Source organism: Protomyctophum bolini (assembly GCF_963924005.1).
Source record: "Protomyctophum bolini genome assembly, chromosome: 22".
NCBI lineage: Eukaryota > Metazoa > Chordata > Actinopteri > Myctophiformes > Myctophidae > Protomyctophum > Protomyctophum bolini.
Window position 1 is genome coordinate 36,171,109 of NC_137883.1, and position 24,804 is coordinate 36,195,912.

Consider the following 24,804-nt stretch of genomic DNA (forward strand, 5'->3'; position numbering starts at 1 on the left):
GACCTGTCCCTCTGTCTGTCCCTCTATGTAACCCAGTGTGTCCTCCAGTGTAGGGAGGCTGTCTCTGGACACAGCCCTGGACCTGTCCCTCTGTCTGTCCCTCTATGTAACCCAGTGTGTCCTCCAGTGTAGGGAGGCTGTCCCTGGACACAGCCCTGGACCTGTCCCTCTACCTGTCCAGAGAGACGGACATCGTGGTGGTGACTCAAGGCCTGATGGAGCTGGTCCCTCTCTACAAGATGATGGAGAAGAGGGACATGCCGGAGCTGGAGGACCGCATGAAGGTGAGAACCACTGGGACCCCCTCAAGGTGGGACCAGGCCAGGGCTTCTGAAAGTGGGTCCCTCAGAGTACTGAATACTTGGAGTTTAACCGTGACCGAGGAGGCAAAGTCATTGATGTTTTTGTTTTATAATTTTCGTTTGCAGGGAATTGTAGCTTCAAATTGACATATTGGTTGTTCAGTTTGACCCACCAGTTTTGGAGATATATGGCTTATAGAGTAATGTCTGGCAGAGAAACAGCGAGTTGAGAAAACAGGCTTGAAAGGTTCATTTCCGTGGACCCTAGCTACATGTTTAAGCACTTATGTCATATTTACATGTCTTCTGTGGTCTCTAACATTACACCTAGCTACATGTTTAAGCATTTATTTCATATTTACATTACACACTAAAACTAGACTAAAACCAGACTAACAACACATTCCCAGGTGACTAAAATGTGACTGAAACTAAGTGAAAACTATTCAAGACTGAAGAGACGATGACTTAAACTAAAACTAAAACTAAAATCAAAATTTGCTGACAAAAACAAGGCTCCCTCCCTCCCTCCCTCCCCTCTTCCTCTCTCCCTCCCTCCCTCCCTCCCTCCATCCCCCCCTCCCTCCATCCCTCCATCCCTCCCTCCATCCCTCCTCCCTCTCTCCCCTCCTCCCTCCCTCCTCCACCCCCCTCCCCTCCCCCTCTCCCCAGGGCTACATCGTGGAGCTGTTCCAGGGCCTGATCGACGTCCAGGAGTGGTCTGACGCCGGCTCGGTGCCCCAGAGGGTTCTGCGGGCCCACCTGCTGCTGTTCGCCTGCATCAGGAACCACCCGCCATGCCTGGCCCGCGCCACGCACCTCTTTGACCACTGGAGGGCGTCTGACGGCAACCACAGGTGACCCTGACACTGGAGCGGAGCGTCAATATATATATATATATATACGAAAGATAGATGGCGCATTACATTGTGTCTATGGGGCATGTACTTTATAAATAACCAGTAAGACGTGCAAACGCGGGAAGCGAACGCAGCTCGTACATATTTGGGTTTTGGACGTATAGCTGCTTTGGGGACTCCTTATATGGTTATGGCTGAGTCATGGTGACGTAATCACTCAGCTCCATATATGGGCACAAAAGCGGGACAGACAGACATGATCTGCTAGGTCTCATAGTAAGTGCTCACTGCATTCGCAACCACTCATAACATTGTGTCTATGGGGCATGTACTTTATAAATAACCACTCATAACATTGTGTCTATAGGGCATGTACATTATAAATAACCACTCATAACATTGTGTCTATGGGGGCATGTACTTTATAAATACCCACTCATAACATTGTGTCTATGGGGCATGTACTTTATAAATAACCACTCATAACATTGTGTCTATGGGACATGTACTTTTAAATAACCACTCATAACATTGTGTCTATGGGGCATGTACTTTATAAATAACCATAACATTGTGTCTATGGGGCATGTACTTTTTAAATAACCATAACATTGTGTCTATGGGGCATGTACTTTTTAAATAACCATAACATTGTGTCTATGGGGACTTTTCCTCAGTATTCCCAGTGACGTCAGCCTTGCGGTGTTCTATGTCGGAGCTCGCACGCCCGACGGCTGGGACTTCCTGTTGGAGAAGTACCGCGGCTCGTTGCAAGACTCTGTGAAGGGTCGCATCAAGTACGCGCTGACCATCAGCCCACAGCGCCACAAGCTGCAGTGGTGAGTACCGGTACTGCATTCCGACCATCAGCCCACAGCGCCACAAGCTACATGTCTCTGTGTCTCTGCATGCTCCTGGACACTGTCTCATGTCTCTCTGTGTCTCCTACAGGCTCCTGGACACTGTCTCATGTCTCTCTGTGTCTCCTACAGGCTCCTGGACACTGTCTCATGTCTCTCTGTGTCTCCTACAGGCTCCTGGACCACTGTCTCTGTGTCTCCTACAGGCTCCTGGACACTGTCTCTGTGTCTCCTGCATGCTCCTGGACACTGTCTCATGTCTCTGTGTCTCCTGCAGGCTCCTGGACACTGTCTCTGTCTCATGTCTCACTGTGTCTTTTGCAGGCTCCTGGACCACTGTCTCATGTCTCTCTGTGTCTCCTACAGGCTCCTGGACCACTGTCTCCAGGGGGACGTCCTGAAGACCCATGACCTCCCCGGGGTGCTGGTGTCGGTGAGCAGGAACCCCCAAGGACACCGACTGGCCTGGGACTTCCTCCGGAGCAACTGGCTCCACATCATCACCAAGTCAGTCTGACCTTCTAACCCTGACCCATCATCACCAAGTCAGTCTGACCTCCTAACCCTGACCCTTCATCACCAAGTCAGTCTGACCTCCTAACCCTGACCCTTCATCACCAAGTCAGTCTGACCTCCTAACCCTGACCCTTCACCACCAAGTCAATCTGACCTTCTAACCATAACCCTTCATCACCAAGTCAGTCTGACATTTCTAACCCTGACCCTTCATCACCAAGTCAGTCTGACCTTCTAACCCTGACCCGTCATCACAATTTACAATTTAGGCATTTAGCAGACGCTCTTAATCCAGAGCGATTTACATTAAGCAAGAACAAAAAGCATGGGAATACATCACATAAAAGCATTTATCATGAAACATGCGTAAGCTAAGAAAGTAACAGTGGAATATCTATAATTAAACTATACATATAAGCTATACATCTATACTACTATGATATACATTATGTACTATGACGTCCTATGACTACATACAATGCAATTATAGTGCTGTCTTCATAACATGCTATAAGTCTGTATCAAATGCTATCACCAAGTCAGTCTCACCGGGAACGCCTTTTGATGTTTATGTTATGCTTTAGCTATTCAAAAAATAGCAGATCTACAAGCTACAAGCGCGGTCAGGTGTAGATGCTGGTTGGGTCAGGTGCAGAGGCGGAGCAACGCTCCCCACCCAATGAAGGATCTGCGGGGAGGGGTTGGGCAACCCGGCGCGCACTGCGGCAGTGACGGGCTGTGATTGGGCGGAACGGGCGTGTCATGTGATCCCTCTCTGTCTTGACCTTTGACCTGTAGGTTTGACCTGGGTTCCAGCTCCGTGGCGCGCATGGTGAGGGGCGTGACCGACCAGTACTCCACCCCAGCCATGCTTCAGGAGGTGTGTGTGTGTGTGTGTGTGTGTGTGTGTGTGTGTGTGTGTGTGTGACTGTGTGTGTGTGTGTGTGTGTGTGTGTGTGTGTGTGTGTGTGTGTGTGTGTGTGTGTGTGGGCGACTGTGTGTGTGTGTGTGTGGGCGACTGTGGCTCAGGAGGTAGAGCAGGTCGTCCAATGATCCATGGGTCGGCGGTTCGAATCCCGGCTCCTCCTCCTCCTCCTGTCTACATGTGGAAGTGTCCTTGGGCAAAGACTCTGAACCCCAGATTGCTCCCGATGTGCTGGTTGGTGCCTTGCATGGTTTCCACCACAATCGGTGTGTGAATGTGTGAATGTATTAATGCACAATCTATGTAAAGCGCCTTGGATAAAGGATATAAAAGCACCATTTACCATTTTGTGTGTGTGTGTGTGTGTGTGTGTGTGTGTGTGTGTGTGTGTGTGTGTGTGTGTGTGTGTGTGTGTGTGTGTGTGTGTGTGTGTGTGTGTGTGTGTGTGTGTGTGTGTGTGTGTGTGTGTGTGTGTGTGTGTGTGTGTGTGTGTGTGTGTGTGTGTGTGTGTGTGTGTGTGTGTGTGTGTGTGTGTGTGTGTGTGTGTGTGTGTGTGTGTGTGTGCGCGTGCGTTCAGGTGCGTGCGTTCTTCGGCTCCCTGGCGGAGGACAGCGGCTCTCAGCTCCGCTGCGTCCAGCAGAGCATCGAGACCATCCAGGAGAACATCCGCTGGACGGACCACAACCTCCCTGTGCTGGAGGGGTGGCTGGAGAGGCACAGACCCCGGGGTCTGGAGGGGCACCGCCCCCCACCCAGACCCCATGATGACCTCTAGACCCCATGGTGACCTCTAGACCCCCTTACAGACCCCATGATGACCAGGGCCGGATCTACCATCCGCCGCTGTGTGCAGCTGCACAGGGGCATGGGGCAATCATTAAAAATGATCTGCACAGGGGGTTAATCAGGCCCTGATGATGACCTACAGCCCCAAAGACACCACTCCACCCCGCATAGACCACATGACCACCAGAATGACTGGACACGCACGCTGTGCGTACGTGCGTGCGTGCGTGCATGTGTGCGTGCGTGCGTGCGTGCGTGCATGCATGTGTGCGTGCGTGCGTGCGTGCGTGCGTGCGTGCGTGTGCGTACGTGCGTGCGTGCGTACGTGCACATATAAAAGGCGAATAACTCAGGGTTCTAAATGAATGGGGCATAAAAATGCACTGAAAAAACTGTCCAAAATAAAATTATGCCCCGAAATCTGTCATAATTTATATGAAGTTTATGAATTGTATTGTAGAGCTGGTGTGATTGATTGATTGATTGATTGATTGAAGCTGCCAGAAATCCTGCTGTTATACTAATAGCTATTGAAAAATAGCAGATCTACAAGCTCATAGCGCGGCACCGAGTGCCGCGCTATGAGCTTGTAAGTCTGCTATTTTTTGAAAATTTGTGAACATGTGGCGCAAATCTTTGAATATATATTCTTTCAGAGCGGACGTTAAAGTCTTGTTTAAATGGGTTAAAGCAGCTCTATTATACAAGTCTCCTTTTAGGATTTTACTCTTTTTAAAACATTTACTTCATAACCAGCTATACATTTATTCTATTGTCTTTCCTGCTAAACGAGCTATACCCGCTATTTGTTCCTTTCCCCTCCATCAGACGCCCCCGGCTGGCCAGGGGGAGGCAGTATAGAGACCAGTTCCTTTCCCCCTCCATCAGACGCCTTCCTTTCCCCCTCCATCAGACGCCCCCGGCTGGCCAGGGGGAGGCAGTATAGAGACCAGTTCCTTTTTTCCCCTCCATCACGCGCCCCGGCTGGCCAGGGGGAGGCAGTCTCGTCAGCTGAAGGCCTATGCTGCCTCTGCTGGCCACCGGCTGTACTGCAGGCCACCAGGCTGTTTACTGTAAGCGGTTTAGTGCCCCAATAAAGACACGATGGAGGACCTTTAGTCCCTCCTGCTCCAACACGCCCTCCTGTAACTGATAACACACACACACACACACACACACACCACCCCCCTTAAAATCACACCCACAATATAAAGTGTACTTTGCCCTGTACCTGTACTGTCTGTCTCTGTTCCCAATGAGCGTCATCCATCTCCTCAGCAGAGCTCTGCGTTCAGCTCAGGTAAGTCCTTCTATTGGTTGTTACTGTGTTGTGTTGTACTGTACTGTGCTGTGCTGCGCTGTGCTGTGCTGTGCCATTGATTTGTATTCACGTTATGTGGAATGGGTGCATTTCAAAATAAATCACAGGTCCTGTTTACAACAGGGTCCTCCATCTTCAATTCATCAGAACATTTAAAGATGTATCTGAAAAACAGGAAATCATCATATATACAGTTAAAGAAACTGTGTGTGTGTGTGTGTGTGTGTGTGTGTGTGTGTGTGTGCGCGTGTGCGTGCGTTTCCACAAAACGTGTGAAGTGAGGGGCACTCTTATCATTATACATCATCTCATGAACAACTTCAAATTCATGTGATTGGTTATTAGCCCATTTGCTCGTTAGGGCTGGATCTTTAACCCTTATCCCTAAACTAATTTCGCCATTTTATTTGACTATTTAAAAAAACATTTTAAAATATTTAAAAAGGTGTGTGAATGTGTGTGTGTATGGGTGAACGTAATGCACCATCTATGTAAAGGTGTGTGAATGTGAATGGGTGAATGTAATGCACCATCTATGTAAAGGTGTGTGAATGTGTGTGTGTGAATGTAATGCACCATCTATGTAAAGGTGTGTGAATGTAATGCACCATCTATGTAAAGGTGTGTGAATGTAATGCACCATCTATGTAAAGGTGTGTGAATGTGTGTGTGAATGTAATGCACCATCTATGTAAAGGTGTGTGAATGTAATGCACCATCTATGTAAAGGTGTGTGAATGTAATGCACCATCTATGTAAAGGTGTGTGAATGTAATGCACCATCTATGTAAATGTGTGTGAATGTGTGTGAATGTAATGCACCATCTATGTAAAGGTGTGTGAATGTGTGTGAATGTAATGCACCATCTATGTAAAGGTGTGAATGTAATGCACCATCTATGTAAAGGTGTGTGAATGTAATGCACCATCTATGTAAAGGTGTGTGAATGTAATGCACCATCTATGTAAAGGTGTGTGAATGTAATGCACCATCTATGTAAAGGTGTGTGAATGTAATGCACCATCTATGTAAAGGTGTGTGAATGTAATGCACCATCTATGTAAAGGTGTGTGAATGTGTGTGTGAATGTAATGCACCATCTATGTAAAGGTGTGAATGTAATGCACCATCTATGTAAAGGTGTGTGAATGTAATGCAGAATCTAAGTAAAGCGCCTTGGATAAAGGCCGCTATATAAACACACCATTTACCATGTTGTCTTCCGCGGGGCAGAGCAGACCATATTAGGCAGGGAATAAAGGCCTGACGTCATTTGGATGGCGTGTCGCGGAGGAGGCGCTACACCTTTAAAAGCACGCTGGCGGCCACGGCCAGCGCCAGAGCTAGCTGGAATGCCAAGAAGCGCGTGTCCGTGTCAGAGGTAGTCGGAAAGCCACGGAAGTCTTTTTAATAACCCTAAAAAAAATAACAACACTTCAACCTCATACTTCGGCTTAACAGAAGATCGCGACGACAACAACGACAGACACGATGGCACAGAGAAAGACCGCCTCCTTCGCCGAGGGCGGCTCCACGTGCCCGGACGGCGACAGGTCGGCCGCCGCCGGCGGCCTCCAGCCGGGCGCGGCGGGGATGACGGCGGGGGCGGCGGAGCACCACCGCCCCTCCCCCGAGGAGCGCCTGAGAGGCGCCCTGCGGCTGGGCATCGCCCACCTGGAGGAGCGGCTGTCGCGGCGCCCCGAGCGCAACATCCTGACGCAGGACTTCAAGACGGAGGAGAGCGTGTTCTTCCCGGCGGAGGGCAGCGACGGAGACGATGGCGACGCCGGCTCCACGCCGGCCCACGGCTACGGCGACTTCACCTTCCGCGCGTTCGCGCCCGTCGCCTTCCGCTACTTCCGCGGCGCGCTCGGCGTGCGCCCCGACGAGTACCGCGCGGCGCTGTGCGGCCGCGACCTGTCGCTGACGGAGCCGCCGCCGTCAGGGCCCGGCGGGGGCGGGGACTCCGAGGCGCGGCCGCTCTACGTGTCCAGCGACGACCGGTTGGCGCTGCGGCCGCTGCGCGCGCGGGAGGTGGGCGTGCTGCGCGGGCTGCTGCACGGCTACTACCTGAACCTGAAGCAGAACGAGAGGCGCGCGCGGCTGCCCACGCTGATGCCGCACTTCTACGGCCTGTACAGCGTGGCGCTGGCTGGCGCTGGCTGCCTGCACCACGTGCTCGCCACCAACGTGCTGGTGCCGCACCACGTGCCCCTGCACCGCCGCTACCACCTCAAGGGCTCCACCTACAGGCGCCGGGCAGTGTGCGGCGGCGAGGAGGGGGGCGGTGAGGAGGAGGTGCCCACCTACAAGGACCTGGACTTCCTGGGGGAGCCCAACCTGCAGCTGGAGGCGGAGCACTACGAGGCCGTCAGCGCCACCATCAGGAAGGACTGCCTGGTGCTGCAGAGCGAGGGCATCATGAACTACCGGCTGGTGGTGGCCCTCCACTACCTGGACCGGGGGGGTGGTGGAGGCCCCGAGGTGGTGGTGGGGGGCCCCGGGGCCCCCCAGGAGGAGGAGGAGGAGCTGAGGAGACAGGGAGTGGGCGGCGGCCACTACCACCACCTCCACCACAACAAGGCCACGCTGCCACCGAGTCTCACCACGTCGTCCAACTACGCCGCGCTCAGCGCGCTGAGCGGCGGCATCCCGGCGCGGGACGCGCGCGGCCAGCGCGTGCTGCTGTTCGTGGGCATGGAGGGCGTGCTGCAGCGCTACACGCTGGCCCGCCGCGCCGAGGCCGCCTGGAAGGTGCTGCGCACGGGCGACGGCCGCGCCGTGTCGGCCACGCCGCCCGCCTTCTACGCCTACCGCTTCCAGAGGTTCATGTGCAACACGGTGTTCTGCACGCGGGCGCCACTGGGCTCCTCGCCGCCGCCCAGGGCTGTGCCCCCCCCCCCCGCCCCCACCGCCGCCGCCCCCCCCCACCTCATCGTCATCATCGTCCTCCTCGTCAGCGTCGTCCAATAACAGGAGGGTCTCCAAGAAGCCCCGGGGCGGGGGCGGGGACAACAGCACCGCGTCGCCCTCGGCCCCTCCCCCCTCGCCGCCGTACCCGCCGCCGGCCCCGGCCTCCTGCTGCCGCACCCTGAAGGACGTGCAGCGCCACCTGCACCACCTGCAGCTGCACCTGCACCACCTCGGGGGGGGCGAGGAGGGGGGGGAGGTGTCCCCGGACCCCTGCCCCATATGCACCGCCTGAGGGGAGGTGTCCCCGGACCCCTGCCCCATATGCACCGCCTGAGGGGAGGGTCCCCGGACCCCTGCCCCATATGCACCGCCTGAGGGGAGGTGTCCTGGACCCCCCCCCCCCCCCCCTGAGGGGGCCTAGCGGGACGGGCAGTGGTTCGAGAAGTCCGCGCAGGGGCAAAAGCCACCCGTTGGAGAACTCATTTCGGCAGCTTGTATCCGCGACCTTATTCTTTCGGTCATGACCCACACTTCATGCGAGGTGACGCAAAGCGCGCCACATCCAGTAGGACCCGAATAAACAGGCCCCCGCAACCCAAGATAAACAGACTCCGCCCACCCGTCAGTCACAGTTTTCCAACCCGGAAGTGAAAACGTCTGGCTTTCAGGAAGCAGCCAATTCTATGGACTTTTAATGTTTGTCTTTAACTCTTTTTTTGCTAGCTACGTATATATTTGTACCCCCCAGCTATGGGAGGTTATTTGCTAGGTACGTATATATTAGTACCCCCCAGCTATGGGAGGTTATTTGCGAGGTACGTATATATTCGTTCTCTCCCCCCCATAATACTCCATATCTAAAGCGTGCGAGCCCGGAATTACCTTTTGACATCTGGTCCGGTTGCTAAGCAACGCCTCCGTCACCACCAGCTATGGGTTCTTTACAAGTCCTCTCCGTTTACCTCGGTTTCAAAGCCCCGTGACTCCGACACTACGAGCGTTTCTGGCGAGAGGTAAACGGCGTGCGCTAATGCTAATGCCACAGCTCAGCTATGGTTTGCTGCCACCTAGTGGCACAGCTCAGCTACGTTATTCTGCCACCTAGCGGCACACAAAGTTTAAGCGTGCCTCCAAAATAGCCAAGTCAATGATGGACTTTTAATGTTTTGCTCAGAGGAGCACTTTGAGTAAGCATAAAATGGCGCCCCTCACTTCACACGGGTGTTTTTTTCCTTCTTATTTTGACGAACGAACCAATAGTGGTGCCACGTTTTTAACCCTCCTGTGCGTGTGTGCGTGTTAATCTTTATTTATTTAGGAACACCCCTTGAAATACAGCAGCTCATTTTGGAGAGGGTCCTTGCGTGTGCAGTCAATACTAAACAATGAAGTGTGTGTGTGGGAGTGTGTGTGTGTGTGTGTGTGTGTGTGGGAGTGTGTGCGTGTGTTCTTTGTCCTTTCTATTAGTAGCGCCCGACGCCTAAGACCTAAGTTTGATCCAAAAGACGAAGTTTATTGATCTGAAAAGCGGAGGCGTCGCTCCACAGCCTGGGATGTTGCGTAAGAGTGGGACGTCATCGAAAAGGGTCCCCCCCCCTGTTTAAAGGAAATCTTAAAACGTTAATAACTTACAATCTAAATCATCCCGTCTAATTATAAAAAAAACAAAAACATCCTGTGTTAGACGGCCCTCCGCTGTGCAGTCGCTATAGTCGCAATAGATTTATTCTTGCCTCCCGTTGTCGTCGATCGCTTTTAGAGTGGTGTGGCTATCGTTAGCTGCTACACACGCGTTCACAACATCATCCGGTCTATCGTTAGCTGCTACACACGCGTTCACAACATCATCCGGTCTATCGTTAGCTGCTACACACGCGTTCACAACATCATCCGGTCTATCGTTAGCTGCTACACACGCGTTCACAACATCATCCGGTCTATCGTTAGCTGCTACACACGCGTTCACAACATCATCCGGTCTATCGTTAGCTGCTACACACACATTCACAACATCATCCGGTCTATCGTTAGCTGCTACACACACATTCACAACAACATCCGGTCCGCCGGTGTAACTGAGGGGGACGCCTCCGGTTACTTAAAATTTTGCCTCGGAAACCCAGATGTTTTTATTTCCAGGGATGGAAAAAAAAAAGTCTGGGTCTGAGTCCACTTCAATTCGGCATAGAGTAGCGCAAGCATCGCTCACTCTCTGCTGATTTCTGATCGTCTGCACCTTTGTTAAATTGACATAAATTGACATACACACGCACACATGTACACACACACACACTCCTCTCTCTCTCTGTCGCTCTAAGTAAGTACTGGGTGCTAATGTATGTAATCAATGTAATTGATTAAATAAGCATCGTAACTGCATCGTAACTGCAATTAAAGTGTTAATAGTAGTAGGGGTGTAACGATATCGTAACGGCATCGAAAGATCACGACGACGACCACCGTGATATTGATTATTGACGCTTTGTTTTCCGCTGTGTGTTTGTACTCAGGGTTTCACCTGGTTGACCTTCATCCCTACAGCTGATCCTCTGACCTCTGACCTCTGATCACCTGACCATGGTGTTCCACTACATCCCTGCTCTGGAGTAAGTGTCTCTCTCCTTCAACACCAGCCCATTTCATTCTACTAAATGTCTTCTACAGTAAACACCAACCCATTTCAACACCACTTCAACACCAACCCATTTCATTCTACTAAATGTCTTCTACAGTAAACACCAACCCATTTCAACACCACTTCAACACCAACCCATTTCATTCTACTAAATGTCTTCTACAGTAAACACCAACCCATTTCAACACCACTTCAACACCAACCCATTTCATTCTACTAAATGTCTTCTACAGTAAACACCAACCCATTTCAACACCACTTCAACACCAACCCATTTCATTCTACTAAATGTCTTCTAAATCCTAAAAACCTCCCTCCCCTCCAGGATCTTCATGGCCATCCTGGGTTTTGGTTTCACCATCATGTTCTGCACGGCGTTCTGTCGCGTCTGCCATCGCTTCAGAGAGCAGCAGATGGAGAGGCAGGCGGAGAGACCGCCATCCGTCTACTTCATCCCCTTCCCCAGGTACAGTAACCCCTCCCCCAGGTACAGTAACCCCTCCCCCAGGTACAGTAACCCCTCCCCCAGGTACAGTATCCCCTCCCCTAGGTACAGTATACAGTCTACTGTACAGTAACTCCTCCCCCAGGTACAGTATACAGTCTACTGTACAGTAACCCCTCCCCCAGGTACTGTATACAGTCTACTGTACAGTAACCCCTCCCCCCAGGTACAGTATACAGTCTACTGTACAGTAACCCCTCCCCCAGGTACAGTATACAGTCTACTGTACAGTAACCCCTCCCCCCAGGTACAGTATAGTCTACTGTACAGTAACCCCTCCCCCAGGTACAGTATACAGTCTACTGTACAGTAACCCCTCCCCCTAGGTACAGTATACAGTCTACTGTACAGTAACCCCTCCCCCAGGTACAGTATACAGTCTACTGTACAGTAACCCCTCCCCCAGGTACAGTATACAGTCTACTGTACAGTAACCCCTCCCCCAGGTACTGTATACAGTCTACTGTACAGTAACCCCTCCCCCCAGGTACAGTATACAGTCTACTGTACAGTAACCCCTCCCCCCAGGTACAGTATACAGTCTACTGTACAGTAACCCCTCCCCCAGGTACAGTATACAGTCTACTGTACAGTAACCCCTCCCCCCAGGTACAGTATACAGTCTACTGTACAGTAACCCCTCCCCCAGGTACTGTATACAGTCTACTGTACAGTAACCCCTCCCCTCAGGTACAGTATACAGTCTACTGTACAGTAACCCCTCCCCCAGGTACAGTATACAGTCTACTGTACAGTAACCCCTCCCCCAGGTACAGTATACAGTCTACTGTACAGTAACCCCTCCCCCCAGGTACAGTATACAGTGTACTGTACAGTAACCCCTCCCCCCAGGTACAGTATACAGTCTACTGTACAGTAACCCCTCCCCCAGGTACAGTATACAGTCTACTGTACAGTAACCCCTCCCCCAGGTACTGTATACAGTCTACTGTACAGTAACCCCTCCCCCAGGTACAGTATACAGTCTACTGTACAGTAACCCCTCCCCCAGGTACAGTATACAGTCTACTGTACAGTAACCCCTCCCCCAGGTACAGTATACAGTCTACTGTACAGTAACCCCTCCCCCAGGTACAGTATACAGTCTACTGTACAGTAACCCCTCCCCCAGGTACAGTATACAGTCTACTGTACAGTAACCCCTCCCCCAGGTACAGTATACAGTCTACTGTACAGTAACCCCTCCCCCAGGTACAGTATACAGTCTACTGTACAGTAACCCCTCCCCCAGGTACAGTATACAGTCTACTGTACAGTAACCCCTCCCCCCAGGTACAGTATACAGTCTACTGTACAGTAACCCCTCCCCCAGGTACAGTATACAGTCTACTGTACAGTAACCCCTCCCCCCAGGTACAGTATACAGTCTACTGTAGGTTTGGATCAAACAAATAATTACAAAGAAGAAAAACAACAAAAAATTGTTTTTTTTTGTTGTTTTGTAATTCTTTGTTTGTTAATCATGATGTGTCACGACAAGAGTTGTCTTTGTCCGTGGCGTAAACGTCTTTAAATAAATACTTTAACCCATTCTGGGCGGGAACCCATATTTGGGTTCTGTACAGTATGTACAGTATTAAAAAAATAGAAAAAATTCAGAAAGCTTAGGTCAGGCTTTAGAAGGCGTTTTTAGAATCGGCCTAAATAGGCCTAAATGGGTTAAGAAATGTCTATGAGGAAAATGAACAGCGATTTATTTTCCCGGGACTCTCGAGGGGGGGCGGGACTGTGACGCTCCATAGGCTGATATCCACAATAAGCCACTCCCACCTACTCGTGAGTTACTGTTCGAGGGGTGCTAGCCCTCCTATGCTCAGCTTTGTGTGTGTACCCCGTAGCGATGATCTGATTGGATGAGCAATGTGTGTACCCCCCGTAGCGATGATTTGATTGGATGATCACACTTAACCACCTCTCTCTCTCTCTCCCCGTGTAGGGGCGTGTCCCGACCTCAGGGCGAGGACCTCTACAGACCCCCCCCCTACAGCGCAGCCCCCCCACCCTCCTACAATGAGGTAAGACCCCCAGACAGACCATATATGGCGCTGGTGATGCTTCCTGTATCCTGTTTCCCAGCTTGCTGCATCCACTATTGTTTGTGTTCAATGTGAATGCAAATGCAGATGTTAAGAGTGTGCATGTGTGTGCGTCTCTCTCTCTCTCTCTCTCTCTCTCTCTCTCTCTCTCTCTCTCTCTCTCTCTCTCCCTCTCTCTCTCCCTCCCAGCTTGGGCTGAAACCAGACGATCTTCCACCGGCCTACGGGGAATACGTTGGCGTTTCCATCTGCCCCGTGATGCCCCCCCCAGCCCCCCCTCCTCCTCTGGCGGACATGGTACATCCCAGAGCACACTCCTAGAGCGGGGGGTGGGGGGGGTAGGGGGGGGGGGGATAGTTCAAATGGCCAGCCTACAAGCTCACAACGTGTCAATGTAGATTGGCTAAGTTGAACTATTCAAAAATGTTTTGCAAAATAGTAAAAAGTAAAAAAAAAAAAAAGGCAAAGAATTTTAGGGGTAAGGGGTTCAGCGATCCCACACAGGGGTAAGGGGTCGTCAACACTATGCCAGTCTAACCAGTGATCCCACACAGGGGTAAGGAAGGGGTTGACACTATGCCAGTCTAACCAGTGATCCCACACAGGGGTAAGGGGTTGACACTATGCCAGTCTAACCAGCGATCCCACACAGGGGTAAGGGGTTGACACTATGCCAGTCTAACCAGTGATCCCACACAGGGGGTAAGGGGTTGACACTATGCCAGTCTAACCAGTGATCCCACACAGGGGTAAGGGGGTCAACACTATGCCAGTCTAACCAGCGATCAGACACAGGGGTAAGGAAGGGGTTGACACTATGCCAGTCTAACCAGAGATCCCACACAGGGGTAAGGGGTCGACACTATGCCAGTCTAACCAGTGATCCCACACAGGGGTAAGGGGTTGACACTATGCCAGGTAAATAAAATGTTGGGGCGTGTGGAGATTACTTTGCAAAACTGCAAGTGCGCATTTGAGTGAGTCTGCTATAAACACAACACAAGAAAAAATGAGTAATTTTTTATTATTATAAATATTATGCTCTGTTATCGGTATTAGGTATCGGCAAAACACAGGAATTGTGGGACATCTCTAGTAAATATTATAATAAGTGTATCACGGGTTAGCTCATCACTGACATAGAAACATAGCTTTTTCAGAAAACTTTCAGGATGTAGAAGACATTTATAGAACCTGATCTCAGGTCAGAATGGTAAACTGTCAGGATGTAGAAGACATTTATAGAATCTGATCTAAGGTCAGAATGGATTAAAGAAGTAGTGAAAATACAAACTTGTTTAAAACCATTTTTTTAATTCGATTTTTTTATTTTATTTCTTTCTTCATGAAATTCCTGAAAAAAAGATGGAAAAGAACAGAATAATCGTTTCATTCATGACAAACATGTGCTTTGTTTGAGCATGTTTATTATCATTTTTGTTTGTTTTGAAGTAATACAAAAAATGGTGTCCACGACCGTTTGGTGGGTATCTCTACGTTTTGATATAAACATTAAACATTAAAATTAAAATCACTTCTTGCACCACATACAGCATATTATTGTCTCAACCATAGGGTTTTAAAATGATTAATATGATAATTATTTAATGTCTCAACCATTCGGTTTTAAAATGATTAATATGATAATTATTTAATGTCTCAACCATTCGGTTTTAAAATGATTAATATGATAATTATTTAATGTCTCAACCATTCGGTTTTAAAATGATTAATATGATAATTATTTAATGTCTCAACCATACGGTTTTATAATGATTAATATGATACTTATTTATTGTCTCAACCGGTTTTATAATGATTAATATGATAATTATTTAATGTCTCAACCATACGGTTTTATAATGATTAATATGATAATTATTTAATGTCTCAACCATACGGTTTTATAATGATTAATATGATAATTATTTAATGTCTCAACCATACGGTTTTATAATGATTAATATGATAATTATTTAATGTCTCAACCATACGGTTTTATAATGATTAATATGATAATTATTTAATGTCTCAACCATAAGGTTTTATAATGATTAATATGATAATTATTTAATGTCTCAACCATAAGGTTTTATAATGATTAATATGATAATTATTTAATGTCTCAACCATACGGTTTTATAAATATTAATATGATACTTATTTATTGTCTCAACCGGTTTTATAATGATTAATATGATAATTATTTAATGTCTCAACCATAAGGTTTTATAATGATTAATATGATAATTATTTAATGTCTCAACCATAGGGTTTTATAATGATTAATATGATAATTATTTAATGTCTCAACCATACGGTTTCATGATGATTAATATGATAATTATTTATTGTCTCAACCGGTTTTATAATGATTAATATGATAATTTAATGTCTCAACCATACGGTTTTATAATGATTAATATGATAATTTAATGTCTCAACCATAGGGTTTTAAAATGATTAATATGATAATTATTTAATGTCTCAACCATACGGTTTTATAATGATTAATATGATACTTATTTATTGTCTCATACGGTTTTATAATGATTAATATGATAATTATTTAATGTCTCAACCATACGGTTTTATAATGATTAATATGATAATTATTTAATGTCTCAACCTATACGGTTTTATAATGATTAATATGATAATTATTTAATGTCTCAACCATACGGTTTTATAATGATTAATATGATAATTATTTAATGTCTCAACCATAAGGTTTTAAAATGATTAATATGATAATTATTTAATGTCTCAACCATACGGTTTTATAATGATTCATATGATAATTATTTATTGTCTCAACTGTATTCAGTTTTATTTAAGTAAAAATAAGTGGGTGAAATTAGTTTTTGTGTCCATCGTGTTATTTCTATTCCAAGAAGCGAAGAAAAGGAAGAAGAGGTTCTCAGGTCCATCCCTGTGGGACTCCTCCAGAGATAGAGGTCCCCACCAGAGATAGAGGTCCCCAGGTGGGTCCCTGTGGGACTCCCCAGAGATAGAGGTCCCCAGGTGGGTCCCTGTGGTCGCAATCTTCCGCCGTAGTCTGAAAACCCACCTTTTCAGACTCCATCATGGCCCGTAGCACTTACCCCACCCCCTTAGATAGCATTTATGTAGAGCATAGCATTTGATACAGACTTATAGCATGTTTTGTAGACGGCACTATAATTGCATTGTATATAGTCATAGCACGTCATAGTACATATGTGTGTAGCATAGTATAGTATATATGTATAGTTTCATTATATATAGATATTCCACTGTTACGTTCTTAGCTTACGCATGTTTCATGATAAATGTTTTCATGTGATCTTGCTTAATGTAAGTCGCTCTAGATTAAGAGTGTCTGCTAAATGCCTAAATTGTAAATTGTAGTAAGTAAGTAATAAGTATAAATCGGGCGTTACGATGCCATCACGGTGCCAAAATGACTAAATCAACTGTAGATTTATTCAACATTTCAGATGACTAAAATATGTCTAAAACTAAATGGAATTTAATCCAAAAGATTCCAGTGTCAAATAATGCTTGACCGAATGGTTGATAAATAAAAGGTAAAAGGCTTTAACATCATTCAATTAATAATTTAGATCTTTTAAATCAATAGAAAAATCTCACAGATAATGGATAGCTGTGACGCTAGATTGTGGTTCCAGAGATTTAGAAAAAAATCACACTTGTGTGAGTGTTCCTACTCTATATATGGTCATGAAGTGTTCCTACTCTATATATGGTCATGAAGTGTTCCTACTCTATATATGGTCATGAAGTGTTCCTACTCTATATATGGTCATGAAGTGTTCCTACTCTATATATGGTCATGAAGTGTTCCTACTCTATATATGGTCATGAAGTGTTCCTACTCTATAAATGTTCATGAAGTGTTCCTACTCTATGTGGGGGTCATGACCGAAAGAATAAGGTTGGGAATACAAGCGGCCAAAATGAGTTTTCTCCGGCGGGTGGCTGGCGTCTCCCTTAGAGATAGGGTGAGAAGTTCACCTCCCTTAGAGATAGGGTGAGAAGTTCACCTCCCTTAGAGATAGGGTGAGAAGTTCACCTCCCTTAGAGATAGGGTGAGAAGTTCACCTCCCTTTAGAGATAGGGTGAGAAGTTCACCTCCCTTAGAGATAGGGTGAGAAGTTCAGTCACACGAGAGAGTCTCGGAGTAGAGCCGCTGCTCCTTCGCCTGGAAAGGAGCCAGCTGAGGTGGTTCGGGGCAATCTGGTTAGGATGCCTCTCGGGCGTCACCCTATAGGGAGGTCCTCGAGGCACGTCCCACTGGGAGGTTCAGGGTGCAGCCAGAATCTGGTTCAGGGTGCAGGACTAGTCCAGTCTAGTCTGGTTCAGGTTCTGGTTCAGGGTGCAGGACTAGTCCAGTCTAGTCTGGTTCAGGTTCAGGACTAGTCCAGTCTGGTCTGGTTCAGGTTCTGGTTCAGGGTGCAGGACTAGTCCAGTCTGGTCTGGTTCAGGTTCTGGTTCAGGGTGCAGGACCAGTCCAGTCTGGTCTGGTTCAGGGTGCAGGACTAGTCCAGTCTAGTCTGGTTCAGGGTGCAGGACTAGTCCAGTCTAGTCTGGTTCAGGGTCTGGTTCAGGGTGCAGGACTAGTCTGGTCTGGTTCAGGTTCTGGTTCAGGGTGCAGGACTAGTCCAGTCTAGTCTCGTTCAGGTTCTGGTTCAGGGTGCAGGACTAGTCCAGTCTAGTCTGGTTCTGGTTCAGGGTGCAGGACTAGTCCAGTCTAGTCTGGTTCAGGTTCTGGTTCAGGGTGCAGGACTAGTCCAGTCTGGTCTGGTTCAGGTTCTGGTTCAGGGTGCAGGACTAGTCCAGTCTGGTCTGGTTCAGGTTCTGGTTCAGGGTGCAGGACTAGTCCAGTCTGGTCTGGTTCAGGTTCTGGTTCAGGGTGCAGGACTAGTCCAGTCTGGTCTGGTTCTGGTTCAGGGTGCAGGACTAGTCCAGTCTAGTCTGGTTCAGGGTGCAGGACTAGTCCAGTCTAGTCTGGTTCGGGGTCTGGTTCAGGGTGCAGGACTAGTCTGGTCTGGTTCAGGTTCTGGTTCAGGGTGCAGGACTAGTCCAGTCTAGTCTGGTTCAGGTTCTGGTTCAGGGTGCAGGACTAGTCCAGTCTAGTCTGGTTCAGGTTCTGGTTCAGGGTGCAGGACTAGTCCAGTCTAGTCTGGTTCAGGGTGCAGGACTAGTCCAGTCTAGTCTGGTTCAGGGTGCAGGACTAGTCCAGTCTAGTCTGGTTCAGGGTGCAGGACTAGTCGTCGGTGAATGGGCCGTCGACGTTGAGGGCACGTTTTTCACACAGGAAGTATTGAGTGGAATTGCACCACAGTTTCCTCCAGTTTAGTGTAGGTTCCTCACATTTCCCCTCTTCCCCCTCCTGGGAGCATTGTATCCCAGCACAGAGTGGATAAGTCCTGTTATGGTTCTTTTCATCATATACGGCTTTCTTGTAATCATTTTTCTTCTCCAGTGTATTCCACTCGTCCTTTCCTTCAAACAGCCGTATGTTATTAACCCATCGGAATTCGTCTGGACGGATGAGGTTATTCAGGCCAATCCACACGTTCCGGTCGTCCTTCGCTGTTGTTGTCTCTCCGTCAACAAACAGTTCTTTAAGCAGCCCGTCTATATGCGTCCGCGCGGCGCCGGCGTAGCGGAGATCAACCGCGAGGTCGGCGCCCGCGTCCAGACACGCCCTCCTGGCGCTCTGCCAGTCCTTTTTCTCCTGGAAGATCTTGAAGCAGTACTTGAGACCCCAACCGCCGCTCACCGCCTTGTCGCTGTTCTCCTTGTCGCCGGTCTCCGCCTTCTTGCCCCATCCAGGGGGGCATTCTGTACACCTGGTGTCGGCTCCCATACAGTTGACGTACTGCTTCATGGGGTCCGCCTCCATCACAGACTTGCGACACTGTCCGCGCTTGCGGAAAAAGGACACGTTTAAGCTGACGGCGTCGAGGTTCTGGTCGTAGACGGACATCCTGCCGTGGTGGCTGGCCTCGTACCACATGACCACGCCCATGAACGCGGCGGCCAGGATGAGCAGGGCGATCACTGCAATGCGTCTCTGTTCCACCGGGGGGCCTCCTGTCCCCGTCGCCTCGTCCTCATGGTCTCTGCCCTGGTCGTCTGTAGCGACGTCCATAACGGACAGTTCCTGTAAATGTACTGTAAACTATGTACTGTACACTCACTGGACTGAGCTTTGTGCTGCGAGCACTCTGAAATAAATACCTTGTATTGTCACGTGATCGAATATATAACGTCAGTCCTGCCCAAATATGGAGTTTGTGAACCTGATATCTTGGCACGGCGGGGCAGTTCAACAACAAAGAAAGTGTATTTGTAAAGTACATTTCAACAACAAGGCTCTCGATGGTGACGTAATGAAGATGTGTACCAATGCCAGGGTATAACTGGCTCTCGATGGTGACGTAAAGATATGTTTCAGTGTCGGGTGGATTAAAGGTAATGCCTCTATGTATACATGTATGTAATCTGAAACCTACCTTCATTACGTCACCATCGAGAGCCAGTTATACCCTGGCATTGGTACATATCTCCATTACGTCACCATCGAGAGCCAGTTAGACCCTGGCATTGGTACATATTTTCATTACGTCACTCTCAAATCATGCAGCCACGGCATACGCCGGACAAACAACTTCACCTGCACACTCTGCTTGCGCAAGTAATGTCTTAACTTAGTGTCTTAACTTAGTTAACTTAGCGTTTTAACTTAGCTTCCTTCCAGGACAGCAACTGGAAGGCAGCGAGGCTGTGTTGGAAATCCATATTTGGGCAAGCGTGACAACACGTGAAATAGCGAGCAGTTTAAAAGTACGCTCACACCTCGGGGGTGTCATTACATTGTTTTAGTATTCTCCCGACTCTGAGGAGGAGGTTGTTATGAATCCAACCGAACTCTCCACCAGCAGCCGTCAGCAGGCGGCCCGCGGGCCCAGGACGGAACAGGTATCGGTGGACATCGCCAACCAATCAGCAGCTAGCGCTGCGGCGTCGGATCCAGCCGCGGCGAGTCCTCGCGCGTCAGGTCCAGCCGCGTCAGATCCAGCCGCGTCGGGTCCACTAGAGGCGTTACGTGAAGGTGCGTTGAGCCTCTTTAAAAGGGATTTATGGCCCTACGTCGCGGCCCTCCTAACGGCGCTGCTGTGTGCTGCTTTTGTGCAGCTGATATCGACGCAAAACACCTTCTACCGGCTCACCGAGGACAACCGGAACATCTCCTTTCTGAGAGAGAAAGCCGCCACGCTGGAGACGATACGCGCGACGATACGGGACAACAGACGTCTCCGCAACGTGTCGGTCCTGCTCGGCAAGCAGAGCGTCAGGCCGAGGGCCACGCTGCCCGGCGTGGAGACGCAGCTCCAGAAGTTCTGCAACCTGGAGACCAACGACTGCACGCCGTGCCCGGCCGGCTGGAGGCTCAACGTCACGCTGGGCCGCTGCCTCTGGCTGCCCGGAGAGAGGACCACGTGGGTGCAGGCCCGGATGAAGTGCAGGGAACACGGCGGGGACCTCGCCGTGGTGAAGACCAGGGACGACCAGAACCTCTACAACAGACTGGTGTCGAGCTTTGAGACCGTGTGGAACCTCGAGTACAACGACAACGAATACGAAGAGAAGGAAACAGAAAGTGACAAATTGTCAAACTGCACTAAGGACGACTGTTTCAAAGGGGCGTGGATCGGTCTGGAGGACATGGTGGAGAAAAATGTACATAAATGGGTCGATAATACAACGCTGTCCACCGACGCCACGGACCTGTACTGGTCGGGTTTCAACCCGGACAACAAGCAAGCAACAGACGTTGCAACAATTGGATCGGACTGTGTCGGCATTGTCAAAGTTAAAGAGAGAAAACGGAAAACAGAAAACAACACCACAACACCCGATGCCCTGTACAGCTGGGACGACATGGCCTGCTGGAACTCACGACATTTCCTGTGTGAGAAACCCGCACTCGTGATTCCAGAGACGTGCGTGGTCGAAGAGGGCTAGTCTCACCGCCGGAGACGTGTGTGATGTCTGGATGAGGGGTGATATTACAGAGTAGAGCTTTAATCTCACTACCAGAGGAGTGTCATATTACAGAGTAGAGATTTAATCTCACTACCAGAGGAGTGTCATATTACAGAGTAGAGCTTTAATCTCACTACGAGAGGAGTGTCATATTACAGAGTAGAGATTTAATCTCACTACCAGAGGAGTGTCATATTACAGAGTAGAGATTTAATCTCACTACCAGAGCAGTGTGATGTTACAGATTAGAGCTTTAATCTCACTACCAGAGGAGTGTGATATTACAGAGTAGAGATTTAATCTCACTACCAGAGGAGTGTGATATTAGAGAGTAGTTCGTTTATTTGATCACTTATTTTTTTAGGATATAAACGGTAGAGAAACAGGAGGCAGAAGAGAGAGACTAGACCGGCCACAGCATCATGTGTTACGTCATGTGTTACGGGGACAGCACCGTGTGTTACGTCATGTTATAGTACGGCCACAGCATTGTGTCCCGGTTGGCGGCGCGTCATGACTTGCTAGCTGTGTTGTTTCGGCACAAACGAGGGACTAAATTATTTTCGCTCCTATGCCACCAAAATGTGGAACGCCCTACCAACAGTCATTAAGACATGTGAATCCCTTGACTCCTTCAAAACCGCTCTCAAAGGGCACCTACGGATGGCTGCAATTCAAAACTGGCCTCTGTAAAATCTGAATCCCCCCCACCGCCCCCCCCTTTTCCCCTCACTGTATATGTATCTTTTCCCTTTTTGCTTCCTATATGATGAATTCCTGTTCTGTTCTTTAACTACATAGAAGTGTCTATTTGTATGTCTCTAAATGTTTTGATGAATTGAACAATGTGGACCCTGTTGTAAACAAGTGTAATGCTTAATTGGGTCGTCCACTCACAGTTAACAGTCTCTGTATTGAGTTTGTGCTTAAAATGTACTGTAATTCTACAAACTATATATAAATATTTCAATGAATCAATCAATTGTTCCAAACGGGACATTGAGTTAAAGGTATTTAAATTCCCTAACTGGCCCCAAACAGTAAGATCAAAGTGGAACCGTTTACAAGCGTAGCCCTGAATCGGCAGTCAATGTAGGCTGTGCTGCCATCGTGTGGTGACAACGGACAATTGCAGAATGCAACAGTGAATTTGAAACGGTAATGTTTTCACCTTCACAGGTGGTGGGAGTGATACACACACACGCACACACACACACACACACACACACACACACACACACACACACACACACACACACACACACACACACACACACACAACATAAACCACGGCCAGACTAGCCTGATTGACTGATTGGCAGTGAGTTCACTCACAATGTTTGTGACAGCTGGGGAGTCCAGGCTGAATGTGAGCAGAAAGTCTTTCTTAAATAATTCCTCTTGGATCTTATTGTAAAGAATAGACTTTATATTCATCATCATGTTTAATGTCTTATTGTATAAGAATAGAGCACTGAATGAAGATGACTTTATATTCATCATGTTTAATGTCTTATTGTATAAGAATAGAGCACTACTACTAAATGACTAAATGACTACTAAATGACTAGTATTAAAATAAATGTTTGTCTTTTTGTGCCCAATGTAGTTATTGTTAACAGTTCATAAAGATAACAATAACTATAACTAAATGCATTTGAAATTCAATAAAAAGGTTACTTTTCAGGATTCCAATAGCAAAAGATTATTCAGGTTTTCAATTCAAATATAGCAAAAATAGCTTTATCTACAAGCTCAAAACGTGTCTCATTGAGACGCGTTGTGAGCTTGTAGATCGGCTAATTTTTGCTATGACAGTAATAATTATGCACTGTGGCCCCTCTGGAGTGAGTGTGGAAATATATTGGCCCTCTCCATCGTCAAAGTTGCACCACCCCTGAGATGCGTGGCATCTAACAAACACACAATAAGACATTTAACATGAACCATAAACGTGGCGGTTCATGTTTAATGTCTTATTGTTTTATTGTTATTGTTTTGGCGGTTCATGTTTAATGTCTTATTGTTTTGTTCGTTTAGACGTCCAACTGGTACAATCTCCAAGACGCCCCTGCATGGCTGTATGTGTGGACACACTTACTTACTGCTTATGGCAGTCCATCGTAGTCGATGATGACCTCATATCTCCCGGGGGTAAGGGGGGGTTTTCAGCGTCTGGTGTGCTCATGCACACACACACACACACACACACACACACACACACACACACACACACACACACACACACAATCACACATAGTCATACACACAGTCACACACAGTCACACACACACAGTCACACACAGTAACACAGTCACACACACACACACACAGAAACGGGTAGGCCTATGCAGTGTCCCATTGCAGCTGCACAGCTTGTAGATCGGCTATTTATCCAGTAAAGTATATACTTTCCACTAATTGTTCTGGATGAAAATAAAATATACATCAGGCTGCATCTCATTTAGCTCATTTACTTCTTTACTGTTATAGTTTAAAGGACAACTCTTTTTTTTTTTTTTTAACCACGGTTCATGTTTTAGGTTGTTATTAGAGAAAAGATGAGTGTTCATTATTTTTCATTTGCTGCTTTCTTTTGTTTTAGGGTATACAGCAGTTTTTGACTAGCCTGGTGGAACCGCTCTCCCTGCTGCATGGACAACGTTTGCATTCTGCCAGAGGGTGAGTCTGGGATCTCTCAGGCAGAGACAGCTGTATGAGGCTGCTAGTGGCCTGTTTTTGACAGGGGGGGGCGGGGGCATTTGAGCATGGGGCTAAATATGTATTTTTTTGCAAAATTGTATAGCACACAGACACACACACACACACACACACACACACACACACACACACACACACACACACACACAACATAAACCACGGCCAGACTAGCCTGATTGACTGATTGGCAGTGAGTTCACTCACAATGTTTGTGACAGCTGGGGAGTCCAGGCTGAATGTGAGCAGAAAGTCTTTCTTAAATAATTCCTCTTGGATCTTATTGTAAAGAATAGACTTTATATTCATCATCATGTTTAATGTCTTATTGTATAAGAATAGAGCAC

General features: G+C 48.0%; 2 protein-coding genes across 5 annotated transcripts in view; both read left to right on the plus strand.

Moving 5' to 3' along the window:
• Window positions 1-4,684, plus strand: part of LOC308310339 (endoplasmic reticulum aminopeptidase 1-like) — a 30,424-nt gene extending 25,740 nt beyond the window's left edge. For all 3 annotated transcript variants that reach the window (XM_080756654.1, XM_080756653.1, XM_080756655.1), the window contains exons 15-20: window positions 128-284; window positions 975-1,159; window positions 1,840-2,001; window positions 2,389-2,529; window positions 3,337-3,418; window positions 4,041-4,684. In XM_080756654.1, coding sequence (XP_080612780.1) covers window positions 128-284; window positions 975-1,159; window positions 1,840-2,001; window positions 2,389-2,529; window positions 3,337-3,418; window positions 4,041-4,238 — 925 coding nt within the window. In that variant the 3' untranslated portion in view covers window positions 4,239-4,684. The remainder of the gene's footprint in view (window positions 1-127; window positions 285-974; window positions 1,160-1,839; window positions 2,002-2,388; window positions 2,530-3,336; window positions 3,419-4,040) is intronic.
• Window positions 4,685-4,944: 260 nt separating this feature from the next.
• On the plus strand, window positions 4,945-15,280 carry LOC308310155 (uncharacterized protein). 2 transcript variants are annotated; one of them, XM_080756305.1, is made up of 5 exons: window positions 4,945-5,549; window positions 10,995-11,090; window positions 11,445-11,585; window positions 13,582-13,660; window positions 13,871-15,280. In XM_080756305.1, exons 2-5 carry the CDS (start codon window positions 11,062-11,064, stop codon window positions 14,000-14,002), a joined length of 381 nt encoding a protein of 126 aa, XP_080612431.1. In that variant the 5' UTR covers window positions 4,945-5,549; window positions 10,995-11,061; the 3' UTR covers window positions 14,003-15,280. The 2 variants fall into 2 exon arrangements, with proteins under 2 accessions (XP_080612431.1, XP_080612432.1); XM_080756306.1 differs by lacking the exon at window positions 4,945-5,549 and having other exon boundaries at window positions 10,693-11,090.
• Window positions 15,281-24,804: the final 9,524 nt, after the last annotated feature.